Source organism: Lepidochelys kempii, chromosome 3 (genome assembly GCF_965140285.1).
Source record: "Lepidochelys kempii isolate rLepKem1 chromosome 3, rLepKem1.hap1, whole genome shotgun sequence".
In the NCBI taxonomy this organism is placed as follows: domain Eukaryota; kingdom Metazoa; phylum Chordata; order Testudines; family Cheloniidae; genus Lepidochelys; species Lepidochelys kempii.
The window spans coordinates 193,582,613-193,604,476 of NC_136382.1; the positions used below are offsets into that span (position 1 = coordinate 193,582,613).

At 44.6% G+C, this 21,864-nt stretch overlaps 1 protein-coding gene and 1 long non-coding RNA gene across 5 annotated transcripts in view; one reads left to right on the top strand and one right to left on the bottom strand.

The window, feature by feature from the left end:
- Positions 1-244: 244 nt before the first annotated feature.
- Positions 245-7,687, bottom strand: LOC140909652 (uncharacterized). The gene is made up of 3 exons (XR_012158311.2): positions 6,915-7,687; positions 1,778-1,857; positions 245-854 (listed from the first exon to the last, which is right to left on the bottom strand). It is a non-coding gene; the product is annotated as an uncharacterized LOC140909652 (long non-coding RNA).
- The window catches only part of PPP3R1 (protein phosphatase 3 regulatory subunit B, alpha), an 87,094-nt gene continuing 72,452 nt past the window's right edge, over positions 7,223-21,864 (top strand). The window contains exons 1-2 of one of the 4 annotated variants that reach the window (XM_073339461.2): positions 7,236-7,472; positions 9,850-9,934. Coding sequence is in view for 2 of the 4 variants with exons in the window: in XM_073339459.2 (XP_073195560.1) it covers positions 7,470-7,472 (3 nt within the window). In the remaining 2 variants the exon portion in view is untranslated. Of the gene's footprint in view, positions 7,473-9,849; positions 9,935-9,999; positions 10,761-21,864 lie in introns of those variants that run through there. The other 3 variants (XM_073339458.2, XM_073339459.2, XM_073339460.1) reach the window with 3 other exon arrangements.

Sequence of the window (21,864 nt, forward strand, 5' to 3'; positions counted from 1 at the left end):
AATATCTGTGAGAGTAAGGGGGAAATGTTTATGGCGGGGTGGGAGGTTGAAGCAAATTGCCTGGAGGCCGATTTTGAGCAGCCAGACACCAGGGCGATTAGAAGAGCACAGCTAGGCACGCTGCACATCAGAGAGGCTTTAAAAACCAGTTTCATGACTGGCCAGGCTACAGTGTGAGAGTTGTGTGTGTTTCTGCTTGCTGCAAACCCACCCCTCTTGTTGATTTTAATTCCCTGTAAGCCAACCACCCGCCCCACTTCGATCACAGCTGGCAAAGGAAATAAAGTAACTATTGTTTTGAAACCATGCATTCTTTCTTTATTAATTAAAAAAAGTGAGATAACTGACAAGGTAGCCTGGGTGGGGTGGAGTGAGGGAGGAGGGAAGGACAAGGCCACATTGCTTATTGTAGCCACACTACAAATCAAAACTGTTTGAATGACAGCCTTCTGTTGATTGGGCCATCTTCTGGAGTGGAGTGGCTGGGTGCCCAGAGCCTCCCCCCGCACTGTGTTCTTGGGCGTCTGGGTGAGGAGGATATGGAACTTGGGGAGGAGCGCAGGCAGTTATACAATGGATGCAGCAGGGGTTTGTGCTCTTGTTGGCTTTCCTGCAGCTCCAATAGATGCTTCATCATGTCCCTTTGCTCCCCCTTTAGCCTCAGCATCACCTCCTGCCTCTGCTCTTCATGGTCACTTAATGCTTTCCTGGCCTCTGCCACTGAATGCCCCCGTCAGTGCAGGAGGACTGCACGAGCTCAGAAAACGTGTCATTGCGAGTGCGTTTTTTTCGCCTTCTAATCTGCGATAACCTCAGGGATGGAGATGATAGGGGGAGCATAGAAACATTAGCTCCTGGAGTGGGGGGGGGGGAGATAAAAAGGGAGAGTAAAATTTAAGAAGATACATTTCTGAGAACCAAAGGGAGACTCTTTCACAGTGAATCAAGCAATTCACAGCAGACAGCACATGTGCTTTAGGTACAAGGTCACATTTTGCCTTTTATAATGAGCGCCTGCCGGCATGGTGACATATCACAAACGGCTGGTCAACAGAATTCAGTTTCCAGGCAGCCATGGTAAGCCTTTTGGTACGCGGGTTTGGCTTCTTACGCCTTCAACACATGTGGGAATGGTTTAAAACTGCAGCACCATCCTTTCCCATAGCAAGCAATGCCGGTTGGGTTTCACGTTTAAAAAGAGGGGATGCGGCACAGACCTCTCCCCACCCCACCGCGTGGCTATTCTCTGGGATGATCCCTTCACCCCTCCCCCCGCCGCATAGCTATTCTCCGGGATGATCCCTTTTTGCCAAGGGCAAATAACCCAGCATGAACGGGGTCTTTTTACTGTTCCCTTACAAAAATCCCCCTATTTCAACCAGGTGACCATGAATGATATCACTCTCCTGAGGCTAACACAGAAAGATAAAAGACTTAATGTTGCTTGAATGCTACCAAAACCCAGGACCATTCGCTGCCATGCTTTGTGCTGCAATGATTCCAGACTACTTGTTACTGGCTTGGCATGGTAAAGTACCATGGTAAAGTACTGTGGAGGACACAATAAGGAAGCCCTCCCCAGAAATCTTCTGCAAAGGCTTTCAGAGTACCTCCAGGACAGCTTCATGGAGATGTCCCTGGAGGATTCCTGCTCCATCTCCAGACACTTTTCCAGTAGCTGTACTGGCCACGAATGCATCCCAATTCTTCAGGGCAAATCAAACATTAAACACTATTGCTTTTAAACCCTGTACTGTAGTTACAAACGTGCACTCACCAGAGCTGCCTTCTCCAGCTTCAAGGTCGGAGATCCCGCCTTGGGAGGGTATTGGCTCCAGGGTGATGAAAAGGTCCTGGCTGCCAGGAAGAACAGATTTACCACTTGTCTGCTGAGCATCCCCCTCCCTGTTGTGTGAGACTCCACCCTTTCAGGTGTCCATGGACAGTGGTAGCATAGTGGTGTGATCCCCCCCAGAATGCCATGCAGCTGATCATAGAAGCTGCATGTATGGGACTCTGACCCGGAGTGACTGTTTGCCTTCTTTGTCTTTTGGTAGGCTTGCCTGAGCTCCTTGACTTTCACGCAGCACTGCTGTGTCCCCCTGTTTAGCCTCTCTCTACCATGCCCTGTGCGATTTTGGCATATATATTAGCATTTCTTCGTTTTGATCGGAGTTCAGCCTGCACAGATTCTTCTCCCCATACAGCAATCAGATCCAGTGTCTCCCTTTTGGTCCATGCTGGAGCTCGTTTGCGATTCTGGGGGGACTGCATGGTCACCTGTGCTGCTGAGCTCACCATGCTGACCAAACAGGAAATGAAATTCAAAATTTCCTGGGGCTTTTCCTGTGTACCTGGCTAGTACATCAGAGTTGAAAGTGCTGTCCAGAGCGGTCATATTGGAGCACTCTGCGATAGCTCCCAGAGGCCAATACCATAGAATTGCATCTGCACTACCCCAAATTTGACCCAGCAAGGGCTATATTAGCGCTACTCCCCTCGCTGGATTTTAAGAGCCCTTTAGGTCGACAGAAAGGGGTTGGTTGTGTAGATGCATTCATTTTAAAATCGATCTAAGGTGACTAAATTCAACCTAACCCCATAGTGTAGACCAGGGCTTTGTGTTGAAGAGCTTCTGAACTATTAGCTATTGTACTACAGGATAAAAATGATGTATTTGGGGGAAAAAAAGTTGAGCTGTTTCGTTAGCCTTACATGAATAAGGTTAAGAATTTTAAAGTTAGTGCATTCTTTCTCGTTAATGCCATTTGCTTCTCTCTCATTTCATTCAGGTTGGGCAATAAAATTAGACTAGTCAGATTCATTTTCAGTTACAGTCAACATCTAGTCAATTTCACTTCCTGGTTCTCATATACTCAGTAGGGTTGCAGCCTTAGGGATGCAAACACAGCAGAATTTTAAATTGAAGCTATTTTTTTCCTTTGGAATTTTAAGAGTCATGGAAACATTTCGGTTGATCTTAGGTTTTGTAAAACAAGTCTGGGGCCTAAATGTACATGGCAATGCTGCCCCTGAGAAAGCTGTATTTTGAGTAATAGCATCACTAGTAAAAGTTAAGACTGTTTTATTAGCATCTGTGTTATAGAGTTTGGATTAATTTACAAGAGCACAGTTACACAAGCATACAGTATCTATTATCATGGCAATGAATGTGTGACAAAATATGAATACAGTAACTCCCATACCAGAGCAGACTAGTGATCCACCTCGTCTAGTACTGATCTTTGACAGTGGCAGGGCCAAGATTCTTTAGTCATTAAGGTACTTCTTGATTGTTTGCTGTTAATTTAGCATTCAGAAATATGTGACTTTTTAAAAATTGTTTCTTCCACTGTGCATTATCTTGCATTTATCAACAGTGAACTGTGTGTGTCACCATACTGTTCATTCACCGTTGTTAGGTCTTTGTCAATTTCTCCAAGTCAACTCAAACTCAGACTAACCTCCAGAACTGAGTCATCTACATTTTGTCACCTCACAGTTCACCATATTTCTCAGATATTTCTAACAAATACTAAACATCATGCCTACTATGGAACCTACAGTACTCCACTCTTCATCTTTTGCCATGTTGAAAACTGTCCATTTTTTCTTACCCTGTCTTTTAGCCAGAAGTTTCTAATCTGTGATAAAACTTCACGTTTCACCCAGTGATCTAGTTTCCTCAAAAATGTTAATAGCCTCTTTCAGGGGATAGCTGACCCTTAGTTCCTCTTTTACTGCCTTTGCTCACTAACACCTGATTTCAAGAGTCTAGTTACTTCTTAGAGAGTTGACAAGTTGGCCCCAGGCACAAGCAGAAAGAGTGACCACGCAGGGACCACTGTTCTTGTACTAAGAAAAGGAGTACTTGTGGCACCTTAGAGACTAACCAATTTATTTGAGCATAAGCTTTCGTGAGCTACAGCTCACTTCATCGGATGCATACTGTGGAAACTGCAGAAGACATTATATACACAGAGACCATGAAACAATACCTCCTCCCACCCCACTCTCCTGCTGGTAATAGCTTATCTAAAGTGATCACTCTCCTTACAATGTGTATGATAATCAAGTTGGGCCATTTCCAGCACAAATCCAGGTTTTCTCACCCTCCGCCCCCCCCCCCCAAACTCACTCTCCTGCTGGTTATAGCCCAGATAAGCTATTACCAGCAGGAGAGTGGGGTGGGAGGAGGTATTGTTTCATGGTCTCTGTGTATATAATGTCTTCTGCAGTTTCCGCAGTATGCATCCAATGAAGTGAGCTGTAGCTCACGAAAGCTTATGCTCAAATAAATTTGTTTGTCTCTAAGGTGCCACAAGTACTCCTTTTCTTTTTGCGAATACAGACTAACACGGCTGTTACTCTGAAACCTGTTCTTGCACTGAGTCATCAAGTCGTAAGCCAGCTCCGTCTCCCACTCAGATAGCAAGACAAGAGTGGGGGGACAATTCACTCCTTTGATAACAGGCTAGAAAGGGATGAAATTCACAGTCCAGTTTGGGGACCTTTGTTCTCAATGATAAAGCTGGAAACGATTAGCTTAGTGCTAAATTAAATGATTTCCCCTACTCCTCCCCCCAAAAAGCTATCATCCTGAATTTGGTAGGATTGATTTGTCAATAAAATGTCATTAAAAAATCAAATGCCTGCAAAATGACATCAGTGTAACTGTTTCTGCATGATTATTCTTAAGGGATATCAACATGGTAATATTTTATATTTATTTTCATCTCTCTACCTCATTTATCAGAACCGTGTCATATTGTATTGATAGTCAACACAAAAAGTTCTGATCTGCACAGTAAATGCCATAAGGTGGCAGTTGTAACCTACAGCCGCTAAAGGAATGCAAAGTAAAACCACTTTTACTTAATATTTCACTTTACCCTTCATAAAGTCTTTCCTAATAAAGCATCTGCTGGCCTACTTACCACCTTACAGTATAAATAGGTCATTTTCTGAAGGCCGATCTTACTCATGCCAGCAATTACTGTCCTAAAAGCTAGCCCTGAAAAGGTACTCAGGCTCCATTCCCTATATTATTTGCACTTATATAGCACCACTTCTTATAACTAATTTGTAAGCGCTTCAGGGCAGGGAATGTCACTTTGTAAAATGCCATATATATGTTAGTGCTATATAAGCACTTTTAGGCAGAATGCCACTATCCAGTAGCTCAATAATATTGTCTACAGCCTAGCTCTACAATACAACCGCATTTGCTCCAACCCCTCAGACAGAAACAAACACCTACAAGATCTCTATCAGGCATTCTTACAACTACAATACCCACCTGCTGAAGTGAAGAAACAGATTGACAGAGCCAGAAGAGTACCCAGAAGTTACCTACTACAGGACAGGCCCAACAAAGAAAATAACAGAACGCCACTAGACATCACCTTCAGCCCCCAACTAAAACCTCTCCAACGCATCTTCAAGGATCTACAACCTATCTTGAAGGACAACCCATCACTCTCACAGATCTTGGGAGACAGGCCAGTCCCTGCTTACAGACAGCCCCCCAACCTGAAGCAAATACTCACCAGCAACCACACACCACACAATAGAACCACTAACCCAGGAACCTATCCTTGCAACAAAGCCCGTTGCCAACTGTGTCCACATATCTATTCAGGGCACACCATCATAGGGCCTAAATCACATCAGCCACACTATCAGAGGCTCGTTCACCTGCACATCTACCAATGTGATATATGCCATCATGTGCCAGCAATGCCTCTCTGCCATGTACGTTGGCCAAACCGGACAGTCTCTATGTAAAAGAATAAATGGACACAAATCAGACATCAAGAATTATAACATTCAAAAACCAGTCGGAGAACACTTCAATCTCTCTGGTCACTCGATTACAGACCTAAAAGTGGCAATTCTTCAACAAAAAAACTTCAAAACCAGACTCCAACAAGAGACTGCTGAATTGGAATTAATTTGCAAACTGGACACAATTAACTTAGGCTTGAATAAAGACTGGGAGTGGATGTGTCATTACACAAAGTAAAACTATTTCCCCATGTTTATTCCCCCTGCCCTCACTGTTCCTCACATGTTCTTGTCAACTGCTGGAAATGGCCTATCTTGATTATCACTACAAAAGGTCTTTTTTCTCTCCTGCTGGTAATAGCTCACCTTACCTGATCACTCTCGTTACAGTGTGTATGGTAACACCCATTGTTTAATTTTCTCTGTGTATATAGATCTTCCCACTATATTTTTCACTGAATGCATCCAGTGAAGTGAGCTCTAGCTCACAAAAGCTTATGCTCAAAAAATTTGTTCGTCTCTAAGGTGCCACAAGTCCTCCTTTTCTTTTTGCGGATACAGACTAACATGACTGCTACTCTGAAACCTGTCAATAATCTTAGTTTTGCATAATTAATTGCATTAACATCAAAGACACACTGAAAGCACTTGGCTAGAAATGATAGAGGTAAAATATTATTTGGGGGCATTTCAGCATGAAGACTCCAGTGAAGTGATACCACAACTGGTGGAGGGTAGCAGCCAGTAACACAGGATCGGCTCATCCTACCCAGATCCACACACAGAAGGTAACCGCCACAATCAGATCCCTCCCCATGTGCACTTAAGCGTGTGGTGGGGTAGCCACCTCTGCAGCCCTCTCTGGGGGAATCCAATGAACAAAAAGGCTGAGGAGGCAAGATAAATCATCAAGGGGGCAGGTGGTGATGGTTGTAGAGAACATCACTTTGTGCGAAACACGGATTATTCCTTCCCTCCCCCACGTTAACCAGGGCATAAGACAACCCAAAAGGAAACAGCTTTAGCCCCAGTGTCTCTAAAGGGCCCCAGGCAGACGGTTTGGGCAGGGACAGGAAAGCCTCCCCCCAGGGCAAAGAGAGAAAAGGAGGCAACACAGTGGCACAGACCTCCCTGCCTGTAGGGGGCTCCTGCCCCCCAGCCGAGGGAGAAACGAAGCTTGGGAGAGGGAGCTGAGGGTGGAAGTCGACGGGGGTCCGGAGAGGGGCCCCATGTGGGGCAACAGGCCCAGGAGAACCAGCCCCCAGCGGAAACTCCCTCCACGAGCTACAGGAAGCAGGGGCCGAGGGGACCCACTTCCCGCTCCGCGCGAGGGCTAACCCAGATCCGGCCGGCAGCCGCCATTTTACACACCCCTATGTGACCAACCTCCAACCTCCCCCGGCTGAAACGACAGAACGTCCCGCGCGGTCTCCCCCGCCCCCCGCACGTATGCAAATTAGCCCCTGGTGGCGGGGGTGCCCGGATGTTGGCTGCTCCGCCCTGTGCTGCCGCTCTTCGCTCGCTCTTCTTCCCTCCCTCTCGGTGAGGTTGCGGGTCAGCGCGAGCCACTGCAGCGAAACCGTCAGCGGCAGCGCGGCGGGACTGAGCGGGCGCGGGCGGCTACTGAGACCGGCACTCGGCGGATCCAGCTGCGGGGAGGCTCCCAACACCCACCCGCCACCATGGTGAGCAGCCCCCGCTTCCCCTCCCCCGCCCGCCGAGCCCCCTGCACCGGGCCCGGCAGAAAATTCCAGACCCAGCCTGGTCCTGCGGGTCTGGGGCAGAGATCGGGAGGGAGCGGGGACGGCAACGGCCCTTAGGAGCCGCCCCCGTCCTGCTTCCCGCGGGACCGGGCCCTCCCCTCCGCCATGCCCGGGCCGCCTCCAGATATCCTCGTCCCCTCCCCACCCCCGTGTCCCGGCCGCAACCCCAGCTACCTCCGTGCCTGGGTCGCCTCCAGATACCCCGGTCCCCTCCCCTGGGCCGCCTCCAGCTGACCTCCCGCCCCCCGGCAGCCTCCAGCTACCCGTGTCCCCGTCCCCGCCACGCCGAGGCCAGCTCCAGATACCCCCTGTCTCGTCCGCCTCCGGATTGTCCCGCCCTCCAGGCCCGCGCCGCCTCCGGGTACCCCCGCTGCGCCCCCCAGGCCGCTTCCAGATATCTCCTGTCTCCTCCCACATGACCCCCTACAGTCTTTTCCTGCCACCCTGTCAGTAACAGCCCATCCCCCCGTCCTCAGACCCCGTCATCCCCCTCACCTACCCTTCCCCTCGCTATCGTGTATCCCCACGCCGCTGCTCCTCTGCCTTTATGCCCTCCCCTCCCCTGCCCCCAACCTCAGCGTCCCCGGGCCCCCTCCCATCTCTGAAACAGGATTGAATCCTAGGCTGCTCTTCATCTGTTTCCCAGATGTAGTCCTGCGTTTCTCTGCCATTGCTCAGTGGTGCTGTTCCGTGGTGGTTATTTTGCAGTCTTGCAGGGTGGTTTTTTTTTTTTTTTTTTTTTTTTTTTGCGCTTTGGTGCAGCAGCGTTTGCTTCTCATGTGCAGACCCGGAAGGCTACAATGTACGTCGCCCATGGCAGACTTTATTGCTCAGAGTTTGTAAATCTTACAGTAACTGTGATCTGTATGTAGATTTTTGGATGTTGTAAGAAGGTTTGCAGTATATCACGGTGTGCATGAAGGGGTTGTCTTTTTAAAATCATAGCGATTTAAATTTCCCTTTTACTGCCGTAAAATTAATCCAGACATATGGTATTCTATGCTGTAGTATTTTACGTCGACACTAGGGGTATCTCCTGCTTACCACTCGTGCCAAGAAATCAACGCCCTTTTTAATAAACATTTATTTTATGCTAAATTATCCGATACCCCTGGCTGCAGGGTGACTTCTGTCAAAGTTTCAGTTTTGGAATTGGGAAATGTATACAATTGGAGCTATTCATTCCCAGCTCTTCTTCCCTTATGTGCAAAACCAGCTGTTTATCACCATTACATGTTAAATCTAGCAGTGCGTGTGAACCAAAAATGGATTTCCTTTTGTTTTTATTTTTAAAAACACAATTGCCAACTTTCCTTTTTACTGTGCAGCAAAGCTATGGTAAAATATTATGCTGCATGTTTCGACTGATCTTGTAATTGTGCCTTTACTTTCTGTTAGAAATATTTTGTTAGGGAAACATTTTAGAGGCTTGCTTTGTTTTGAATTGTGGTTCTGGAAAGCTACTGCCAAACATTTGAAATACATAGAAAACACTAAGGCTATCAAATCCCTTCCCTGTTCTGAAAAAGTGGTAATAAAATCAGGACTTAAAAACAAAACAAACCTTTACTATTTGAAGCCATGTTACCACTGCAGTGCTTCCAGTTGTTGTATGTACATCTAATAACTGAACGATATGTAGCTTTCATTACATTATAATTACATTAATGCAGTCATTAGCCAAGGTTATATGAGAAGAATTTCTTGAAGGTTTCTCTGATGCTTATTAATGTGCACAAATTACAAGAAAGAGTTCCTGAACGGTGAGATGTATTTTTGTGTGTCTGTGAAAGGTCTTTATACTCACCCTAATTTTTCACTGCCTTGTGAGAAACTTTTGCCAGCATAGTCATATTGGGTGAAGGTGTCTTTTTTACAACATTTCTATACCAGCAAAAACCTTAGTGTATACACAGCTATGCTGTTAAAAATACTTTTGTTGGTATAGTTTATTTTGCTGGGGGAACTAATATAATACGCTATACTGGGCAAAAGCGTTTTTATTATTTATTTATTTATTGCCAGGATAAGCTGCGTCTACACTAGCAGTCTCTGAAAACCTTTTCTGATGTAGACCTGACCTTTAAGTCTGAAATTTGGATAAAATTTAAGAATAGATTAATTTGAGAAATTAAGATCAGCATAATTTAAGCTGCCTTTCATTTTTAGGAAAAATTGAATGTACTTTGTGCTAATTTGGATGCTTTCACTGCAAGAGACCAGTCTCAATGTGTATAAACTAAGATCAAATCTTATTTTTCAGTTCTAACTTTTACTTTTTTGTTTTGTTTTGTAATAGGATGATGGTTTTCGGAGTTTGAAGTAACATTTCTCTTGTGTTCCTGCAGGACCAAAGTACTGGCAGTTATAGTAAACGAGCTGAGGTGAATGTATTGTAGTGTGCATGATAGGTAGATTTATTCTAAGATTTCATAGATAGTAAGGCCAGAAGGGACTGAGGTGATCATTTAGTCTGATCTCCTGCATAACACAGGCCATTGGATTTCTGTGAATTAATTCACATTTGAACTAGACTATATTTTTAGGGGGAAAAAATCCAGTTGTGATTTGAGATGTATTCTGAATATAAACATTAGTGAGAGTGAAAATAGAACCACAATTCTGAGGTACATTGAACTTGTTAGTATACTTATTTAAATATTTTTCTAATGGGCACCTAAATACTAAGGTGATGGGTGCATTACAGATTACTTGAAGCAGTGTACACACTTTATTTATCAGAGTTTGATCTAGACAATATGGTCTAAGGGAAAAATTACTTTAATCAGAGGGAAACTTACTGGGGAGTTCTATAAAAATAAACTATGTTGGTTTTGGGCAAACATGTTGTTGGGACAAATTATTTTTGATAGCTTCTTTCCCACTGGGACATGGTTTTTCTAGCTAGTTTTGAACTTTATACCTGGAGAAAAGGAAATATAAGAATTCAGCAAGAAATCTTTTAACTGGACGTAACATAATATATATGTGCTTTTAGTGGGGGGAAAAAATTCAGGGCATTGCAGCAGATTATTAATTTAACTCTTGCTTTCTGTAAAATCGGGACCTCATGATTGTCTACTCGGAGATTATGCCTACCTTTACTCTGGAGGTGATGTGTCTACTATAGACCATCGCTTGAATATGCTGGCTAGTAATAGAAGAGAATCAATCGGGAGGGGGGTCCTAGAGTACATACAGTGAAAAATGGTAAGTTTAAGGTTATTTTGCTTAATAACTTAGACTTGTGTGAAGGCATTTGTACTTTTTATCAAAGGATTCTTATTTTGAAGATTACATTTAAAGGGCATATTGTCTCAGTTTTGTGACTAGAAATTAAATTTTGCAAAGGAAAGAAAATGAGGATTATGCTCTTTACATCATGATGTCCAAAGAAGGTATGAAGACTTGACATTAAAAGAAAAAAAGTCAACTTTTTTTTTATATTAGAAATATGGGTCCTGTCTAGGCTGGAACATTTTAATGACTGTAGAGCTAACAAAATGGTATCATCACAAAACCGAGGAGAGTAAAAGCTGAGCAATTGCGGGAGAGGGATTTTAAGTCAGTGTTTGAACCTGTTAACTTTTAACACTTATTTAACTTCGATGGCTGATAAAACATTTTTAAGTCTGTGATTTAAAACCCTCCTTCAGTTAAGGTGTTAGCAGGTACAGTAAACATCCATAAGTTCTGCAGCAAAATCAGGGGAGGACAGACTTGACACTCCAGATATTTCTAAGGCTCAACGGGGAGCTATTCAAATCAGGGAAGCTTTAAAGGAGTATTTTGACAATGAATCACAGTAATGTATGTTTCTGTAATGCACTGAGCCAGGCATTGTTTTCTTGCACTGTGGTATGAACCTTCTCATGATCGCTGTGTGTGCAGTAACAATGCAAATGCACCTATTTGGCATTGTCAACTTAAGTTACATCAACGTTCATCCACCACTATAATTAAACTGCAGTTGCATGTCCACACAATGCTCCTTGTGACGGTGGAGCGTGTCCACAGTAGTTACTCTTGCATTGACAGAGAGCAGTGTGCCGTGGGTAGCTATCCCACTGTGCAACTTGCAACCATCTTCCCCTGGATGTTCTGGGAAAGGGTTTGCAGTGTCTCACGGGGGCGGGCTGAGCGTCCCATGATGCAGTTTTCTCCCTCCCATGAATCCACGGGTTTCCTAGTACATTTCACGCCACTTGTCAACAGATCCTGTAAACACATGCCTGCCATCTGTCAGAAAGCATGGATCCTGCAGTGCTCTCCAGTATTTTGGTGAGCGTTATGAACGCAACACAGTGGTGACTCTGATCATGACACCATGGTATCTGCCCTGTTGTGTGTGCCATGGACAGAAACAATTCAAGATTGCCGTTGGCATTCATGGAGGAGCTGCACGTAGTGGACTGTTCGTTCCGGGCCCAAGAAACAAGCATTGAGTGATAAGATCGCATTGTTATGCAGAACTTTTGGATGCGTAAATCCACCTTCCTGGAAGCGTATGTGGTGCTCATCCCTGCTCCCTATCACAAGGACACCAAAATGAGAGCTGCCCTAATGGTGGAGAAGCAATTGGCAATTGCAGTGTGGAAGCTGATCATTTGCTAATCAGTTTAGAGTGGGGAAGCCCACCATGGGGGTTGCAGTGATGCTTGCAAGTGTGCATGGCCATTAATCACCTCCTGCTGTGAAGGATTGACACTCTGGGCAATGTGCGTGAAATAGTGGATGGGTTTGAGGCAATGGGTTTCACTTACTGCGGAGGGGCAGTGGTGATATGCGTGCTATCTTGCGATGGAGTACATCAACAGAAAGGGCTACTTTTCTATGGTATTGCAAGTGCTGGTATATCATTGGGGTTGTTTCATTGATATCAACACGTGCTGGTCAGGGAAGGTGCATAACAAGTGCATCTTCAGGAACACTGGACTGTACAGAAAGTTGCAGGCAGGGACTTTCTTTCCAGACCAGAAGATTTCCATTGGAGATGTTGAAATGCCAGTAGTGATTCTGGGAGATTCAGCCTATGCCTTGCTCCCATGGCTCAGGAAGTCTTACATCAGCAACTTTGACTGCAGCAGTGAGTGCTTCAACAACAGGCTCAGCAGGTACAGAATGACTGTTGAATGTGTCTTTGGCCGCTTAAAAGGTTGCTGGTGCTGCCTCTTTGGCAGGTTAGACCTCAGTAAGGAAAATATTCCCATGGTCATAGCAACCTACATTGTGAAGCTAAGGAGGAGAAGTTTCTGTAGGGGTGGAGTGTTGAGGTGGATCAGCTGGCTTTTGAGCATCCGATACCAGGGCTATTATAGGGGCTCAATGTGGCTTTGGTTGAATCAGGGAGGCTTTGAAGGAGTATTTTGATAATGAGCCACAGTTATGTATGTTTCTGTAATGCATTGAGCCAGGCATTGTATTCTTGCACTGTAGTATGAACCTTGTAATGATTGCTATGCATGCAAGAATGCAACAAAGCAAATGCACCTTTTGGCACTGTCTTAGAATTTTAGCAGCAACCACCGTATGTAAGAGACAAATAAAGATTCATTTACTTTCTATAAGTACATTTTTATTCAACAGTCATGCAAACATTTCTATCTTCTGGAAGGAACACATTTGCCAATGAGGCTCTCACAGCTGGGTGTATGTCCAGCTGTCATTGTAAACATCCCTTGGGGTGGAGTGCCTGGGGTACTGCGACGACCCTGGAATATGTGAGGAATGTGTGGGGAGAGCCTGGAAGGCAGTTCTGCATGGGCTGCAGGGGTAGGTGAGCACGGATGTGTTCCGCCTGAAGTTCAGTCAGGGACCTCAATATGTCAGCTCCCTGAGCTCCTGCCTGTGTTTCCTATCCTGACTATCCATCCGCAGTTTGCCTTTGATAGCCTCTCTCCATGCTCTCTACTTGCAATACAAAGCACCAGAGGATTGCAGCGCTTCCTGGAACATGTCTTCCTTACTCCTCTTGTTTTGTCTCCTTATGAGCCTGACTCACTCAGCTGGTGTGCAGGAGGATATCCTCAAGGGCATGTCGGCACATGGTAAAGAAACAATAGACAGAGGCATTATTATGAGTGCAGTCATAATCCAAACAAGTTAGCAATACAACTTTCTCACTTTCCCTTGGCAGGCATACATCACGGTGGGAGCCCCAGCCCTGGTGAGTTTGGCCTGGAGGGTAGGGGGTTTAAGTGGGGTACTTCAAGCTGGAGTGATGGGACTAGCTATATCCCTCCAGAGTCAAAAAGTGTTCCTGGCTTGCCACACCACTGGATATCCCTGTTACCTGTCCCCCATCCTCCTCCACCAATTCCACATCCTCATCCACCACGTCGTTCTTGGGGTTCACTCCGCTGGCCACTGTCTACGAACCCCCCTGAACTATCCACAGGACTTGTGGAGGTGGGGTCACTGCCAAGGATGGTGTGAAGCTTCATATAGAAGTAGCATGTCTTTGGCGCCACACAAGAATGACTGTTGGCCTCCCTTGTCTTTTGGTACGCCTGTCTCAGCTCCTTGATTTTTTTGCACAGCACTGCTGCATGTCCCTATCATGCCCCTTCTCCTCCATGCCACAAGCAGTCGGCCTGTAGATATCAAAGTTCCGGCAGTTGGAGCGGAGCTGTGACTGCACAGTCTCCTTTCCTCCACAGACCCAACAGATCTACCACCTCCGGTGTACTCCAGGCAGGAGTGCATTTGCTGCGGGGAGCCAGCATGGTCAGTTGGGCAGATGATATGTGAGCTCTGCACGCTGAGCAAACGGGGAAAGCAATTTCAAAAATTCCTACGGCTTTGAAAAGGGAGGAGTGCATACCTGTGTACAAGGCCCCAAGGCAGCAGAGTTCAAACCAATGACCAGAGCAGTCATGATAGACATTTTGGGATACCACCTGGAGGCCACTTAAGGAACATAAACAATGCAGTGTCTACGCCGACACTGTGTCGCTCTAACTATGGTTCCCTAAGTGCTATGCATCTCGTTGAGGTGATTTTATTATGTTGGTGTAGCAGGAGAGTTAAACTGATGGGAGGAGCATTGCAGTGCATACACTTCCATAGTTAGGTCCACGAGGGAAGCTGCCTTACATTGACTTAACTTTGTAATGTAGACAAGCTGTTAGAGTAAAAAAAAAAGGGGGGGGGGCACAGAAAAATAGCTACTTGTAATTCCTTCTCCTCACTCCTGCTTTTCTAATCTTGATCTATCATGAAGAATCTTACAAAAAGGGTGTGGGGGGAGACATATCCAGTTGTTCAAAAATCCTTTGCAGGTCACCTTCAATTTATGTAGTGCAAATTTTAAAAGGAACTAACTTGTAAAGATGAACGTTTTGTAGCTTCCATCTAACTTCAGACTTAATTGGATGTTTGAGCAACACTTGTCTGGAAGGATTGTAGAAATGAGAGGATTTTTTTGGTTGTTTGCTTTTTATTCAAGGGCTGATTTATATTATGGTGACTAGCGTCCACGAAGCACAGGATTTTGTAACTCTGGCGTGATTCACTATTAGTAAGTAATTTTTTTCCTATGATTTGTTGAGTGTTGCTAAAGAAAATAGTAAGAGAATAGTGACTTAATGCAGATATTAAGCATAGGTGATAGGCAAGCTTTTGATCCATTAATCAAAGTGCTTACAGGTTTCCTTTCCAGTGAAATAAAGCAAAACTTTTGCCCATAGTTTAAATTAATTTTTTTTTTAAAGCACTGTCCACAATTCTAATTTCAGGTTGGGGAGTCTTGCATTCTTGATTCTCCTGACCCCTTTCTCTCCTTGACCCTACTTCTTGTGATCCCATTTTGTGAATTTCTTGTGTAGGAGAGTTAGCATAATTGATCTCTATGATCACGCTGTTCTTTGTTATTTAGCAACCAGTTCACTTAGTGGTATGCTTCCCCATTTTTCCACCCTTTCTCTTGTTGGTTTATACGCATTTACCAGCCCCCCCCCCCCCCCCGACGCCTATTTATCTATTTATTTCTGTGTGTTAGCTCTCCCCACAGAAAGACCCCAGAAGCAGAGGTGGTTGATTTGTGCTTTGCTTCCTACACACTAATCCTTCCTCAAAAGCATCAGCAGGCGCAGGGAAAGCATTACTGTGCATGAAGCACAGCCATAATCAAAGTCCTTTGCTTTTGGAGGAGTTCTGGGGGTGGAAGAAAAGACTGAAATTAAGGTTGAGGGATACACTAAGGCAGAGATCTATATGTTAACTAAAAGGAGAGAGAGAAATAGAAGTGTTGCTGCTCATTGGATGTATAGTTGAAAAAGTTCAAGCAAAATTTCTTCATGAAACAAATGTACTGTATTAAATGCGGATTCTTTTCCATCCTTACACCTGTATCATCAAGAAGTATTTTAGTAAATATCACAAAAAGATTTGTACGGAGTATAGTTGTAGCTGTGTTGGTCCCAGGAGATATTACTTCACCTACCTTGTCTCACAAAAATGTTTGACATTTATACCTCTGGAATTTGAGAGATCTGATGCACTAGACTTAACAGCTCTATTTCTTTTCCAACTACCATACAAGCTAATCTCACAACACTCCTCTCAGTTTTGTAAAAATTGTCCTCGTTTTATAAATGAGGAAACTGAGGCAGAGAAGCTAAGTGACTTTTCCAAGTACTTAGAAATAACTGTTGAGATGTGTTGAGATGCATTTCCCAGCTCTGGGGGAAAAATAGCAATGCTAAACCAAATGGCCCAATAAGAATTTGAGGTCTCAGAATTTACAAATCATGAGGGCTAAAAATGCAACTTTTGTACCATTGGAAACCTGTTGTTCTCTGCTTCCCAGTGGCACCAGACATGTGACAGGCTGTCAAATTTTAAAATAATATATTTCGTACTTCATTTTTTTTCATTTTACACCCAACATGGCTACCACATAAAGTGGCCACTTTCTTGAAAGACAAGATATAGAAACTAGTGTTTTACATTGTGTGAAAGCAATTTTGTATCCAAGTTGCCAGTAACCTAAAGAAATGATAACTCTGGCAGTGTAAGAGGTCTGTTTAAAAAAACAACAACAACAAAAAACAAAAACACAAGTGGGGAAGAAACAGAACTAGATGAAAGCCAAAATATGTAAATTTAAGGTCTGATGTCTTGTGACCTCCCATAGCTAGGTATACTTCAGTTGGACCAGTGACCTTTACTGTTGTGGACCTGGAACGATGATTAGAGAATTTAAATTTTCTGTCATAGCAGGATTAGATTTCATGATGTCATGTCTTCCAGTCTTGCACTTGGATCACTGGGTCACACCATATATCGTAGAGAATTTATGGATTATTTTGGTCACCAGAAGAAACAGATATGCATGATAGCAATAGAAATACTGAATATCAAGGCAAATTTAACTGATAAAAATGTATTTGAGCTAAAGTGCAAATATTGTATCTTTGTTCTTACCAGAGTCTGTTAACATACGTAATTTCCTAATGGGACTAAATTTACTTTATTCTGTGTGACAAAGTGGAAACAAGCATTTTTCTAGATTACAGCCAAAAGTGTCTTCATGAACAAATCAATATTGCATTCTAGGCGTGGGCTGTCTGGGAGTTCTTGATGAAGATATAAGGCTAAAATACGTTAAATAGGAATGAAAAAAGCCACCAAAAAAAAAAAAAAGAAAAGAGGAAAATACCTGTGCACCTCAATATTAGTGAATTAAAAATACTTTTAAAAGTGTTAGCTGCCTAGTGTCTAAGTTGAAAAAAAAATCAAAACAAGCAAACGTTATGCATAAGAGAAGAGAATATTTGCAGATTTGAGATATTGCAGTTTTCCTCTCATTCATGCTAACTTTAAGACCATAGAAATTCTCCTATCCAGTTGCCCAGCTTTTTGTCCAGCTTAGCTCCACAGCAGTTTCTCATATCAACTTGCTTCACACAGTTCCTTTTCCTTCAGACAAGAAACATTTAAAATGGTCACCGTGTTCTTAACTGATCTGGAAATGCTGATGTGCATAAAATAAGTATTCTTTCGCTTCTTCTGAATCTCATTTTTCAACCATGTATTTTCTGAAACTTTCACCTATGATTCATTTTTTCTGTTCTTAGTGTTTTGTGTGCATGCACGGTTTAATAAAAATGCTTAATCTGTTTTTGAGTAAGAGTGGAAAAAATATTCCTCCCAGTAGTTTTTTTAACAACTGGACAGTCAAAATGGTTGGGGGTAGAAAGCTAATTTTTGGTGTTTATGCATTTCGCATCAAAGATAACTTTTTGATTTTCATTCAAAAGTTATAACCCATTAAATTTCATATTGTGGATGCGCAATAGAAATTACACTGGACTTTTAATGCACTTTTAGACTATGCAGCTAAGGAAAGCAGTGCTGTGTGTTAACATGGCTAACTTAACTGTGGGTTATTGACAGTTGTTTGACTGTGTGGTTAGTTAAGGCTCTACATTGTGAATAGAGAGGAATCCTCACAATTATAAATAATACTTCAATAACTGATCACCTTAAATAATACTTCTATAGCTGTGTTAAAGAAATCTTGGAAATCCTTTGAATAGGCCAGTATTGCTCCTTAACAGCCAGCAAGAATCTTAGCTCCCAAGCTACAAACGAGCTGTCCTAATTAGTAAATCAAATTTGTGAAGCAGTTTGTGTGGATGGTCGTTTTTAAGCTAAATTATATTAAATGCAGCTAAAAAGCCAGAGACTAAAAACCCAAGTCAAGTAAGCAACGTGACCATTTCTAAAACTTTCAGCACAGTCAAAAGAAAATTTTGAGCCACGTAAGCATTATTGCATTGTGTCAAATAGGTAAATCAAAGGAGTTGAAAAACTCCAATTCCTATAAGCCACTGCCGTAGAATGATAGTTAGCTAAAAATACAGTGGTGAAAGGCCCACCAGCAAGGTCCATGGGCAAATGTCCTGCTGAAAAGCCCAGCTACTGGAAAGGGGATTTTACTGGGATTTCTTGCAGAATATAGTCTTGGGACCCAGTGACCCAGATGCGGAGGTTCATCTTTTACATCTGCCTTTGGTTTGATATGAGTATATCTCATTTAAACTTAAAACTCCACTTCCTCCCCGTCACCCATGTTGGCTAGGAGGGAGGAGACCCTTGTCTCTTCTCCCTGCTTCCAGAATGTCCTAGCTGCTATGAGTGGGGCAGGCCTCTGCTACTGTATCCAGTTTCCATTCTCCCCACTTCCCAATGAATAACACCACTGAGCACCACTGATGTTTCTCCTGGCATTTCCAGACAGCAGTGGCAGGAAAAGACTGACACAACTCTTGACAGTTTCACTGGTGACTGGATAGCAGCATTGAAACTGAGTCTAGTCGTTTTTTTTTTCTGGTGAGTAAAATTATGAACAGCAGCAGCAATGTTGAAGTTTTCTTTTTAAGTCTTGCTGCATTCATTTTGACGGAATATATGGGCCCAAGGAGTCAAATATATTAATGTGACCCTGTCATTGTCTAGCATTAAACAATGTTAAACAAGGTTTTGGGTTTGGTATACAGAGTGCCCCTGAGGGAATTGTGTGCCAAAAAAAAAAAATTCTGCGCACAATATTTCAAAATTTCTGAAAATTTTATTTATCAGTAAATAAAAGGTGGAGGCTCTAGCATGGCAGTGGGAAGCACAGGGGACTGGCTGCACGGAGGTGGGAGATCACCATGCAGACCCCCCCATGCCCCCAACATAGACTTGGCTGTGAGGCTGAACCTGATCCTGACAGTGCAAGGGCCAGGCCTGCCTCAGAAATACTCTGTGGCCCTGCCCCTCCATACCAGGTGTGAGCAGGTAGGCTCAGCCTGGCAGGATCTTAGTGTGGAGTGAGAGGATTCTGTGTGGGGGAATCTGGGTGCAGGGGGGATCTGGATGCACTGGAGCTTGTTGAGGGGTTCCGGGTGCAGGGGCAATGGGACTCTGAAGGGGGGGGTCTTCACCTAGGGGAAGGTGGTTGAGGCTGGGGGGGAGGTCTGGGTGTGGAGGGATGGGGCTCGGCAGGGGGGTCTGCGTGTGGGGGACTTGATGGGAGGTTCTGGATACTGGGGGAGTGGGGGTGGGTGGAAAGGGGGTCCAGGTGTGGGGGGGCTTATTGGGGTGGCCCACGTGCAAGGGGCGTTGAGTGTGGGGTGCTGAGTGGGGGGTGATCTGGGTGTAGGGGTGGGGGTTTGGATGCAGGGGGTGGGGCTCAGCATGGTGGAGGTTCGGGGATGGGGTGGTGAGGGTCGGCAAGGGGTTCTGGGTATGGGGGGGCGTCTAGATGCCTGGTCGTTGGGTGCATAGACGCTGACTTCACGGGTGCTCCAGTGCATCAATGGAAAAAAAAATTAGTGGGTGCTGAGCACCCACTGGCAGCCAGCTCCCCTCTACCCCTGCAGTGCCTCACACCCACTTGCTGCCTCGCTGATCAGCGCCTCCCTCCCTGCCAGCATGTACCACCCGCCACGATCAGCTGTTTCGTGGTGTGCGGGAGGGAAGGGGAGGAGTGGGAAGGGGGAACGCTAGGGGGAGGGAGAGGGACAGAGGTGGGAGCTTGGGGAAAGGGTCGGGTGGGGGTGGGGCCTGAGGTGGAGCAGAGGGTTGAGCACCCCCCGGGCCCGGAGGAAGCCAGTGCTTTTGGTTGGGTGGATGGGGGAGCAGCTACCCATACAGTGACCCCTTCCCTTGTGGCTGAGGAGTGATGGGCTCAGGAAGTGGCGGGAGTGGAGAGCTTCCTGCAGCCAGGGAAGGATTTTGGGGGTGGGTCTTGTGTGGGAAAAGGAAGTCCTGTCCTTCCCTGCCCAGCCGGGACTAGCAGCTGAGCTCAGTGCAATATAGGAGCCATCAGACAGGGTGTCCCCAGCCCCCTTCCCTCCTCCTTCAGTGATTTACCTCTCCACCAGCTGCTCCGGGCACACGAAAGGACGTGGTCATGCTGCTGTGGAGGGGTGCATAACCACTCTTGTGGCTTCCCTTTGCTTCCCTGTCAGAAAGTCATATTTCTGCAGGGAAGCAAAGAAATCTGTGGGGGACATGAATTCCCCCAGGAGTAAAAAGACCTCAGCCACCTTGGTACTGTGGCATACACACCATTAAAATTGTTTTCATCCTTCTATTTAAGATATAGAAAAGATGAGGAAAAACATTAAAGCATTTGCAATATAAAGTATTAAGTAAGGCTTTCATTTTAACAACATCCATTGTTCCTCTTCCGTTAGCTGGAAAGAGGTTTTATTAGGAGCCCCCTTCCCTTGTTTGACAGTCTCCTAGATGATTATAATTGTCCATTTTGGGGAAAAGAATTTAGTTGAGCTGGCCTCTAACTGCTGCTGCTGTTACAGTTAAAAGTCCAATCCTGTTTCATATTGGGTGGGTTTGGGATTTAGCCAAAGCAAGTGGAGATGGTAATGTCGTCTTGGCCTGGTCTGATCTGGACATTTTTAGGATGAGGATGGGAAAGACCAAATGATGTCATGGTAGATCCCACAGTCCCATGTGACAGTGAGGTTGCCGTTCATGACATTGAAGTTTTCTGTAGTCATTGTTGACGGACATCTGCTGAGTGAAAGAAGAAATTGTGTTAGTTTGGTCTCTGTTAGTTTTTACCCCCAGAGTCTTTCTTTGAGGACCCCAAAAGAGGATGGTGGGCAGAGTAGCCCATCTCCTCATTATTTTCTTCTAGGCCTGATTAAACCTAATTTCTGACACACCAATATTGGTTTATTGATTTCTGGTCCCACATTTATCTTGTTTACCAGACATGATCTTAACAGAGTGTCCTTGAATTATATTAGTGGCCTTTTTGTTTGGTTAAACCTAGCCTTTTTGTTTCCTCTTTCCCATTAACATTTATTGTTATTTATTGTTGCCAAGAAGGCCAATGGCATTTTGGGATGTATAAGTAGGGGCATAGCGAGCAGATCGAGGGACGTGATCGTTCCCCTCTATTCGACATTGGTGAGGCCTCATCTGGAGTAGTGTGTCCAGTTTTGGGCCCCACACTTCAAGAAGGATGTGGATAAATTGGAGAGAGTCCAGCGAAGGGCAACAAAAATCATTAGGGGACTGGAACACATGAGTTATGAGGAGAGGCTGAGGGAGCTGGGATTGTTTAGCCTGCAGAAGAGAAGAATGAGGGGGGATTTGATAGCTGCTTTCAACTACCTGAAAGGGGGTTCCAAAGAGGATGGCTCTAGACTGTTCTCAATGGTAGCAGATGACAGAACGAGGAGTAATGGTCTCAAGTTGCAGTGGGGGAGGTTTAGATTGGATATTAGGAAAAACTTTTTCACTAAGAGGGTGGTGAAACACTGGAATGCGTTACCTAGGGAGGTGGTAGAAT